This window comes from Verticillium alfalfae, genomic scaffold (genome assembly GCF_000150825.1).
Source record: "Verticillium alfalfae VaMs.102 supercont1.11 genomic scaffold, whole genome shotgun sequence".
Taxonomy (NCBI): Eukaryota; Fungi; Ascomycota; class Sordariomycetes; order Glomerellales; family Plectosphaerellaceae; genus Verticillium; species Verticillium alfalfae.
In genome coordinates, this window is record NW_003315028.1 from 519,523 (window position 1) to 530,296 (window position 10,774).

General features: G+C 54.8%; 4 protein-coding genes across 4 annotated transcripts; 2 read left to right on the forward strand and 2 right to left on the reverse strand.

Annotated features, from left to right (window-relative positions):
* Positions 1-5: 5 nt before the first annotated feature.
* Positions 6-1,557, forward strand: VDBG_07980 (catabolite repression protein creC; the record flags this gene model as incomplete). Its single annotated transcript, XM_003001675.1, has 7 exons — positions 6-155; positions 208-375; positions 427-705; positions 791-828; positions 921-1,164; positions 1,218-1,421; positions 1,471-1,557. 7 exons carry the CDS (start codon positions 6-8, stop codon positions 1,555-1,557), a joined length of 1,170 nt encoding a protein of 389 aa, XP_003001721.1.
* Positions 1,558-2,641: 1,084 nt separating this feature from the next.
* Positions 2,642-4,807, reverse strand: VDBG_07981 (maltose permease MAL31; the record flags this gene model as incomplete). Its single annotated transcript, XM_003001676.1, has 5 exons — positions 2,642-3,082; positions 3,139-3,261; positions 3,322-4,138; positions 4,230-4,416; positions 4,566-4,807. 5 exons carry the CDS (start codon positions 4,805-4,807, stop codon positions 3,075-3,077), a joined length of 1,377 nt encoding a protein of 458 aa, XP_003001722.1.
* A 1,186-nt stretch (positions 4,808-5,993) lies between these two features.
* On the forward strand, positions 5,994-7,574 carry VDBG_07982 (sucrose-6-phosphate hydrolase; the record flags this gene model as incomplete). The annotated part of the gene is made up of 2 exons (XM_003001677.1): positions 5,994-7,064; positions 7,149-7,574. The coding sequence occupies 2 exons, from the start codon at positions 5,994-5,996 to the stop codon at positions 7,572-7,574; spliced, it is 1,497 nt and encodes a 498-aa protein (XP_003001723.1).
* On the reverse strand, positions 7,482-9,411 carry VDBG_07983 (conserved hypothetical protein; the record flags this gene model as incomplete). Its single annotated transcript, XM_003001678.1, has 1 exon — positions 7,482-9,411. The coding sequence occupies one exon, from the start codon at positions 9,375-9,377 to the stop codon at positions 7,797-7,799; it is 1,581 nt and encodes a 526-aa protein (XP_003001724.1).
* Positions 9,412-10,774: the final 1,363 nt, after the last annotated feature.

A 10,774-nucleotide genomic window follows, 5' to 3' on the forward strand; every position in this document is an offset into this window, starting at 1 on the left:
ATTCCATGACCAAGAGCAACTCGTCATTCATCTCCCGCGTTATCGTCAACGAGAACCTCTCCAAGAAACTAACCGACAGAAAGCCGGAGGGTGTCTTTTGCTTCGCCAACATCAACCGTGCCTTCCAGTGGCTGGACCTGTCGGCCTGGCAGAAGGTACCCATCGCATGCGTCCTCGGATCCAGGAGCTGAAACTGACGAAACGCAGCAAGATTATCTGACCAAGATTCTGTTCACCAGGGCGCATTGCTTGTGCCACGACATCAACCCCGTGACGAAGAGCCTGGGCCACATTGACGTGATCATGGGCTTCTCCACGGGCGAGATCATCTGGTGGGAGCCAGTGTCTCAGCGCTACACGCGTCTGAACAAGAATGTGAGTTGTGTTGAGCCGGCGTGTTTGGGCCCGTAGACTCACGTGTGGCAGGGCATCATCAACGGCACCCCCGTGTCTGAGATTCGGTGGATTCCCGGCTCAGACAACCTCTTCCTCGCGGGCCACATGGATGGCTCGCTTGTGGTGTACGACAAGGAGAAGGAGGATGCGCCTTTTGTGCCCGAGGAGGAGCTGGCGACGAACGGCGTGGCCAATGGCGACACCGACGCCACCGACTCTGGCGAGTCCAGCGCGCCCAAGAACGTCAATCCGAACACGCGAATCCACATTTACAAGTCTGTGCACTCCAAGAACCAAAAGGTCAACCCGGTACGCGGCATGGAAACTTTCCAATCAGCGCATCAATGCATTTGCCTTTAGCCCTGATAACCGCCACCTGGCCGTGGTCTCCGAGGATGGCTCGCTGAGGATCATTGACTACCTGAAGGAGGAGTGAGTATCAGCTATTCGGAGTCTGAGGGATGAAGTTGACAAGAGACCAGGCTGCTCGACCTTTACCACTCGTACTACGGCGGCTTGATCAGCGTGTGCTGGTCGCCTGACGGCAAGTATGTTCTTACAGGCGGACAAGATGACCTGATCTCCATCTGGTCTGTCATCGATCACGCCATCATCGCTCGCTGCCAAGGCCATCAGTCCTGGGTCACCTCGGTGGCGTTTGACCCGTGGCGATGCGATGACAAGAACTACCGGTTCGGCAGCGTCGGCGAGGACCGCAGGTTGTGCCTATGGGATTTCAACGTCGGCATGTTGAGCAGGCCAAAGGCGGTATGTACCTTTGTTCCACGGTCTTCGGTGAGCAGAATCTAACTTTTCAACAGGCGTCCGTCCGCCAGCGAGGCTCGATTTCTTCTCGTTTCCCCGGCTCCACGTCGCTGCAGCGCCTCGAGACAGGTAACACGACGACTAGTGGACGTCTGCGGTCCAACTCTGCCCTCTCGACGGCGGATATCGGTGACGACGAGGAGGGCATCGTCCACCCTGTGGAGCCCCGCTCACACACTGCCATGCTCCCGCCTGTCATGGTATGATAGCTCACCCTTGATGACATGACACTGCTGACACGTGACGCAGTCCAAGGTCATCCACCCTAGTCCCATGTGCTGGCTCGAGTTCACCGAGGACTACATCATGACAAGCTGCAAGTCTGGTATGCTATGATTTCTTTTCAACCGTGTCTGGAAGTGTGGGCTAACGCTATCAAAGGTCACATCCGCACCTGGAGCAGGCCAACAGAGTCAGCGGTTCCAAAGGACGGAGCAACACAGCCTGCGAAATAGAAAATGATTTGAAACTTGGTATTGGATGAATTTCTGTGGACGGCGGGTTTCGATTTTACCCTTGTTGTTCCTACCTAAACAATTTTGTACATATGAATGCGATATTAGAGGAGGTCCGCCGGGCTTGATCCCGATGGCTGCGGCAATTTGAAGTTGAGTTGGGTTCCGACAAAATCGAGTCTCGTTTTTACAGTGGATGCCGTACCTGAGACTTGAAGCGTTTGCCTCGGAAGTACTTCACAGAGGCCGACCTTGCTTCGACTTGTTGACAATTTCTGAGTCTGGAAAGAATCGGCCTCCTTGAGTACCGGAATGATTACGAAGTGATGGGGTGACGATGATGGGGTCCCAACCAACGCAAAAGGCCCGCGCTGACAGTCTCTACGGCTTTCTCCGCACATTGTGTTTGCTGCCTTGCTAGTCCTTGTCCTCGCATTTTGAATCCAGTCTATAGGTCGATTGCATATGGTATATGTCTGGGTGGGGAGCAACCTCTTGATCAGGTGGGGGTCAAGCATGGGCACTGCAATGCTGCAGGTTACATGATGAGATGAAAGGGAGCGTCCCCACGAGCTCCAGTCTCCATCCCACCTAGCTTTGCTTGGCAATCAATTCCCACCCTTCTTCATGCCGATGAAATGGCTTGCGGAGCGGCTTCGTTACATCGGCGCGCTGAGCGACCCCGTGACCTGGCTACCTTACTCGGAGTCCCCAAACAGGCCAATTATCCGTATGTTTTCGTTTCCATAGCCAGCCAAGTAGGCGTCGGCGCTTGATTCATGGTGTGAGTGGCCTTCAAGCGTAGCGGGCTGGCCCCTGAATGGACTGACTGACGTTGCAGCAACGAGCATCAGAAGGGCTTTTGTAAAGCCTTCCAAGCACAAGCAGGCGGATTCTGGAATTGGGATCACAGAGTCTGAGCCGTTGATCTCAACTCAAGTGTTGGAATTCAAAATCACCAGATGCCTTCACACCATCTCATCATGTTACATAGTCATGAGAGCAAAATTATCACATGGATACTGCCAGTAGGTCGTACATCTTGTCTTGGTAATAATAGGTCAACGCTCTACCCAGCCAAAACACCACCCAATACAAAAACATTATTTAACATCAATAATTCATCGACGAACCAGGCTGAAAGGCCGCTCCGTTCTCTACTCCTTGATGACGGCCTCATCCTCGGCAAACTGATCGACGCGCGTGCTGCCAAACTTGCGAGCGCTGACCTCCTGCTCGAACAGGATGTCCAGCTCACCATAGGTGCGGCCCTTGGTCTCGGGAAGGCGGAAGTAGGCCCAGATGAGGATGAGGACGACGAGGCCGGCCCAGAAGAGACCGGTCTTGGCACCCCAGTTCCAGGAGTTGACGCCAAGCATGCGGGGCATGAGGACGTTGTTAACGAGCTGTGTCATGTCAGTTTTTGGTTTCGAGTGGACGTTGCAGAAGGATGAAACTTTACGCCTGCCATGTTGTTGAAGTTGCGGGCCAGGACGATGGTCTTTAGCCTTGAGACGGGTCGAGGGGAGCTCGGCCACAAGGGTGTAGCAAAGAGGGCCAACAGTCATATCATACATGAAAGTGTCTATGATCATAGTCAGTAAGCTGGGCTTGGCCGGTGGCTGATCCTATGAGTGTGGCTTACAGAAAATAAGGAGGCTACCGATAGCCCACGACGGACCAGACATGGAAGCCGGAGCAAATCCGAGGCCACCAATAATCACGAGAATGATCAGAAGGGAGCCCATTCCGCCGAGGTACATTGTGCGACGGCCGAATTTCGTCATCAGGACCCAAGAGAGAACGACACCGATGGCACCAACGGCGTACTGGATCAGGTTGAAGGTGAAGGAGTTCTCCGCCGAAAGGCCGGCACGCTCGTAGAACTGGATCGAGTACCCCATCATGGCGCTACCACAAAGGTTCTGCGCAGTGTACGAGATGGAGGCAATCTCCGTGCGCCTAAGGTCAGACCTCTGGAAGGCGTGCCAGTAGTTCATGCCGGCGGAGTGCTCCTCTTCAAGTTCGTTCGTCGCCTTGATCATCTCGAGCTGGTCGTCCACGTTGAAGTCAACACCGGACTTGGGTGAAACAAGGCTCATGATAGCACGCTTGGCATCGTCGAATCGGCCTTGGCGGACGAGCCACCAGGGAGACTCAGGAGCGAAGATGGTTCCGAGGATGATGAAAGGAGGCCACGCCCACTGCAGAGCAAAGGGGATACGATAGGCCCACTGGCCCTGCATGGAGAAAAGACCACGGAGAACACCGGCGGCAATCAACTGGCCGATAACCCAGCAGAGGTTGACGTATGCCGTGAGATACGGTCGAAGGACGACGGGGGCGATATCAGATGCGTAGGCGAGGGTCAAAGTCTGGAAGATACCCCAAGGAATTCCAAGGACAATCTGGCCGGCGAGAAGAGTGTCCAGGTTCTGAGCGAAGAAGGGAATAAAGAGAAGCTAGTTGTGACGTCGTTAGCGTGTTGCTCGGACTGATCTTCGGCTTCAACCATCTTGTGATGAAGCCACAACTCCCAGGACCTCAACTTACGGCGATCATCATAAATTGTGAGACAAACATGGTCCTACGGTATCCTATAGCGTCGGAAAGGTACCCATTGATGTAGAGGCCGATGATCTGTCCGCATTGTCCGCCGACCTGGATGTATGTCTGCCAGTTCGCGGAGATGACTTTGCCTCCTTTGCCGTCCGGCTCGTTGCCGAACTTCTCCTGGAAGCTATGGGGCACGTAAGCATGTGGTCCTCTTTTAATCCAGTACCAAGGTACGGCTGAACCACCGCAAACACCACTGCCAATGCCACCGCCAATATCTCAGGTACCTGTGGTACCTGAGATCAAGATGAAGGGCAAAAAGGTGAGACTTACGCGTCGTAGCCGTAGAAGGCTCCCATCAGAGATAAATCGTAGCCCTCCATGATGATGGCAGTTGAGAACAATAGACTAAAGAGGATCGCCTTGGGGTAGAGCTTGAACGAGTCCTTGAGAGTCAAGTTGTGCTCACGCGTAGTGGCATTGCGAGCATCGTCACGAGCCTGCTCATGGTGCTTGACATCACCTCCATGAGGTAGGTTCTCGACCGCAGCCTCGATCTTGGAGTCGGACGTCATGTTTGTAGTTGTTCTCGCCTCTGGAGAGATGGATGAAGATGAGGAGTCGAGTGAGGAGTGAGTGGTGATCTGCTGAGGCAAAGCAGTGTCCATTGTGCGGGGGACGACTGGAGGTCTTATAGATCTCGGAACTTGGACATGTCTCGTATGACTGCTTGATGGTTGTTGGGGAGAGATGGGGTCGAAAGTGGAAAGTTTGGAGATTTCCAGCTTAACGGAAAGGAGACATCAGATGGACAGGGTTCTCCCACGGGGCCATGACGCGAAGAGACTTACCCCAGACGAGTCTTTCGCCTTCCCCAGGGGAAAGAAAGGAAAAGGATTGGATTGACGAGTCAAGTCTGGCTGGTTACCCCAGACCACCTCGGCCGTCTAGAACACCTGCTTAGCCCAATGGGGAAATGCGCGCTCCACGCGTCTTCGCTTAAGGCCCGGCCTCAGAGAGCTTGTCGGACCGACAAGCTGCTGTGCGTGATGCATCATGCGTGGGGTGTTGAGCCGCCTGTGGGCATCTCAAGGGGGCTGACTTGTCGGTCCGACAACAACCAAGAAACAGAATGAGATTCCCAATGCCGGGACGCTACTGCGGAACCTTGCTTGCCCAGCACTCCTGGTCTGGGTCACCAGACAGCCTGTTTGGGGCCGGGGAAATGCTCGCTCACCCCGACTTTCTCGCTGAATTGGACAGCTCTCTGACCTGCAGCCATGCGTCCCGTGGGGAAGCTGTTATGGAACTAGCACCATAGTCTGATCCGATGTGATGGTTAAGAATTCAGCTGACAATGTAGATCACGTCTGGTTCATGTCTACTTCAACCGCCACGAAGCAAGCCATCTTTTCTTCCCCTCTTGCCATCCCTTTTAGCAGCTAACGCAGGCACGTTTCCTGTTCATTGAATCTTGCCCTGCCCCGAGCAACACATCATGAGTCTTGTCACTACACGCACCACCGCTCACGAGGCGTCCACACAGACACGTCTGCCTCTGAAGCACCATGCGCCCTCATACCATCTGAAGGCTCGCGGCTGGATGAACGATCCGTGCGGCCCAGGTTACAACCCCATCACGAAAACCTATCACATCTTTTATCAATGTAAGAACAGAGCAACATTGCACATCTTCGTGGCATATATGATCTCGGTTTTAACACAATGATAGGGAATCCGTATGGCTGTGAGTGGGGCAACATGTCTTGGGGTCATGCAACGAGCCAAGATGGTTTGCGTTGGACACATGCTTCCTCAGGCGAGCCCGCACTCAAACCGAGTGAGCCCTACGACAAGGAGGGCATCTTCACTGGTTGCTTCTGGCCCACCGGACCTCACGGCGAGAAAGACCAACTCACCGTCGTCTACTCGTCCATTGCCGCCCTGCCCATCCACTGGACCTTGAAGCATATACGCAACTCCGAGGGCGTATCGCTTGCTACTTCCACTGATGCTGGCAAGACGTGGCAGAAGAGCGAGCTCAACCCCATCCTTGTGGGCGAGCCCGAGGGCGTCGAAGTTACCGGCTTCCGCGACCCGTTCCTCGCCGAGTGGCCTGCGCTCGACCGCATTCGCGGCGAGAAGAGCCTCTACGGCTTCTTGTCCGGCGGCGTCGTCGACAAGGGCCCCACGGTGTTCTTGTACGCCATCCAACCTGACAACCTTACGGAGTGGAAATATCTCGGTCCCCTCGTTGACCTAGCGCCTGGCTTCCGCGCGCCCGGTTCCTGGACGAGCGATTTCGGCGTCAACTGGGAATGTGTCAACTTTATCAGCCTGAAAGATGGTGCCCACGAGCAAGATTTTCTTCTCATGGGTACCGAAGGAGGCGTCAAGCCCAGGTATAAGGAGGGCGACGAAGAGCCCCTTGGCCAGTGGTCATCGTGGTTCTCCGGTTCGGTAGAGCAGACTGCGGCCGGCCCACGTCTGCGGCACGAGTTTGACGGTGTTCTGGATCACGGCAGCCTGTACGCGCCCAACTCTTATGTTCATCCTGAGACGCAAAAGAGGATCACGATAGGCTGGGTTCGAGAGGATGGCCTGCCAATGAGCCGTTGCAAAGCGAGGGGCTGGACGGGTTTCTTGTCCCTGCCACGGGAACTGTTCCTCTCCACGACACACAATGTGACCAGGGGGCCTGAAATCACCAATCGAGGACATTCGTTCTTTCAAGATTATGGAGAGCGGCTCGGGTGGAAAGACTGTGCAAACGCTGGGAATCAAGCCCATGGACGACCTCCGAACACTGCGCCCCTCCCGTCCGGCAGAGTGGTCATCTCTCGTCCGGACGAGCGCTGCCGGCATTCTGCGAGAGCGACCCGCAACCATAGCTGGAGCTCGACGCTGTGATCACAGTCGACCCAGGCAGAGGCGCGTCGGTTTCACATCTGGCAAAGTCCCGACGGCGTGCAGAGGACGACTGTGTACTTCATCCCCCAGGCCGAGCAGATTGTCGTTGACAAGAGTCTCTCCAATACCGAGGCGGATGTCGACAAGTCGCTTCTCGATGCGCCCTTTACACTTCTCTACTCGCTTGAAAATGAGACGGAGAAGCTGGAGAAGCTTCGCTTGCGCATCTTCCGTGACGGAGATGTGCTTGAGGTCTTTGCCAACGATCGCTTTGCATTGACCACAACAGTGTACTGCGACGATTCGTGTGCAGGCATCAGCTGGTTCCTCGATGACGAGGGGTCACACAGCGTGTTTGATTCGGTTCAGCTGTGGGAGGATATGGCCGGCACGCAGGGACAGGTGCTTGATATTGGACAGCCTCATCTGTAAATAGTGGATGTCTTGTTTGTAATTATGTGCGTGGGGATGTCAACTAGACGGTAGAGCAGTCGCCTGTCTGTCGGAGTGAAGTGTTCACCGGCGGATACATGGCGTGGAGTATTAGCATTAGCATGATCATTTCCAACATGCAATCCTTGAGTGCAATGGTCTGTCAGAAATCACACATCAGTCATGAAAAAAGTCACACTCGCAGATAGCAGCGCATCTTGGTCATAGCTGGTCCATTGGCGACGAAGCCTGCGACAAAGCACCCAAGGGGACTGGTGAAAATGGTAGTCCGGGATACGACCCTCGAAGCGTGTCCATCTTCTCCTGCAAATAGACCCTGTGCTTGTCGCGCATGCGCTCAAAGTTGATGAGAAAGCGCGCTATGTAAAGGAAATCTTCAATGTGGCTCTCCATGCTCGGCTGGTTGACAGACACGGCCAGAACGTCGGCAATGGTGCTGGTGATCTCGAACAGTTTCTGGAGGATACCGCTGCCCTGTGTGCTGATGCTAGCAATGCTGTCCAGGCGGCTGACGAGGCTCCGAAGCTGTGTTGTCAGGCGTAGAGCGGGGAATTGTAATGAGAGACCCTCGTGGGTATGTGCGGGAGCCAAGCGTAAGAACCCCTTGGAGAGGGCGAGCTGCCAGAGCAGCGTCCGTATCCAGAGCCTGGTGATGAACAAATCGGCGTGCTGTAGCTCTGTGAAGCCATCGTGGCCGCTGAAGCGAAGTTCGCGCTCGGATTCCGCGGCATTTATTTCATGTTGGTCAAGCTGCACCTGTTTGCTTTCGATCCAGTCGACTGTGATTTGCGTAGCCCTATCTTCTCTACCATCCCAATTCGACAACAAAACGTCGTCGAGGATGGTAAAGAGTTCAATGATTCGATCAAAGCCGATTTGAATGTGCGCTGCAATGATTGGATCCCGCATCGGGACTCCAGACTTGAGGGGAGGGAGGATGCTGGGAAAGCCTGATGCGATGGTGAGGAATCTCTCATGAATGTAGGCCTCCCAGTAGAGTCTCTGAAACATGACCAAGTCGGCTCCCCGGAGTGTCTCTGCGCTACGCTGGCGTGTCTGGACGACCTGGATCATGGTGATGGCTTCTCGAAGATGGCCGAAGCTGCGATCATAGAACTTGAGGGGCATCATGGCAATTTCAAGATAGATACACGTCATGATCCGCTTGTTGGTGATGAGAGGGGTCTCATCTAGCCGGATGAATGAGTCTGGGCCAAGGTCGACGCGCCTGTGAGCCTCCAGGCTGTATTGAAGAAGCTCGTTCATTTGCGAAGCAGCATCGCCGTGCATGGTGGCCGAGGTCTCTGTCAGAAACGCAGTCGTAGCTCCAAAAGCATAAACCAAGGCAGCGTCTTCAAAACTCTCGTCCATGGCGTCGATGGCGGCGAATATGTCGGCCGGGGAGACTGCGGGGTTGAAGGGGTAAATGATCTGTTCGAATTGCGGGAGAAGGTTTCGAAAGAAGTCTTTAGGTGGCGGAGGACCAGACGAGGATCCAAGAAGGACAGTTTGGCCAGGTGAAAGCTGGCTTCCATAGACGGCGACTGGATGCTGTGCTTGTGGAGGGGATGGTTCTCCCGTGATTTCTCCCCGAGCTTTCGCAACAAGTCTACCCCGGATGGGATTTTTGCGTCTCTCTGGCTCAAGAGTTGCGCCAACGCACCGAATGCCATGAGTCTCGCAGTTGGCACATGGCTGGGCTCCGTCGCATTTAACCTTCCTCAACCGGCACCCATCACAGGCTCGCCTGACTCGAGTCGGGTGCGCGTTGTCGACTGGCATCGAGGCGGGCAGAGGGTTCAATTGATGGGGACATGGAGAAGATGGGTGAAAACTCAGGCAGGACAGCACAAAAATTGTGAAGTTGTGTTCAGCAGACGCACTCGGGATCTGGCGCAGGTTGTCAGAGCAAGGGAGGTAGCGAGCTGAAGTGCAGCTTCAGCCCAGGCGTCTGCCCTATTCAGCCACAAAGGCTTGGACCGGCGCGTGCCGTCGGGCCATGTCGTGGCTGGTACGTAGAGGTGGGGTAATCGAGGTTGCTTGATGACATCGCCTACGCGCGCGTGACATGCTTTACGCTGTACTTCAGTCCCTCGCCCGGAGTATGTTCCGTAGCTAATCATCATCCTGAATTGCTTCAGGAGAGGCATATCGTACACTGAATGAAGACATGGCTCCGCATCTCGGACCAATTTTACCGCTGTCGTCACCGTGCTGCTCAGTTCGCCATGAGGAGCCCTGTGATGATGCTGGGGACAGTCCCAGTCCTAGGAAGAGGCGCAAGACTATCGACGTCGCTTGCGAACGTTGTCGAACCAAAAAGAGTGCCGTCAGTGCCCTCCTGCCTGCCTCGCATGACTCGCTGGCCGTGGTTCCGGCGGCACTGACAAATCTAGTGTGACGGCTTTCGGCCAGCATGCACTGCTTGTGTGAGGAGACATGCGCAGTGCACATACCGAGCCAGCAAGCAGAAAGTCGAGGAGTACGAGACCGAGATTGAAGCTTTGCAGTGCAAGCTCCGGCATCATGAAGAGCTCGTGAAACGCCTGAAAGCCCTTCCGGAGGACGAGGCCGTCGAATCGCTCCGTTGTCTGCGTTCGATGTCCGACAGCGCCGGCCTGCCATCCCTCAGCCCCCGTACACCCTCACCCTCACTGCTTGCTGTGCCTCAGACCATGGCACCATCTACACACCTTGACCTTGATTCCGACTTCGATCTAAGAAGTCCTTATCTATCGACATGTCCCATGCAGGATCCACCCAGCGGCTCTTCGAAAATTCGAGCGGCATTGCCATCCTCGCCCGATTTGCCTTTTTCTGAAACCAGCATCATGCAGAAAAGCTCTACCGCAGTTGCCTCGGAAGCACTGCAGATACAACCTTCACTAGTAACTACACAGATAATGGACGTGATACGCGGCGGCCCTCACGCCGAGGTAAACGTCATGCTTCCTTGCGATCCTCGCTTGACCGGCTTGGACGTCGCATACTGGACCAACGTCCCGATGAGCAATATCTTCGCTGCCGCCATGTTGACGGCATACATACAATGGTACCATCCTTTCTCTGCAATGTTTGACGAAAACCTCTTTCTCGATGACCTCGTTCACCATCGCCATCAGTTTTGCTCCTCGTTCCTTGTTGCTGCTGTACTGTTGACAGCCTGCGTAAGTGCTACG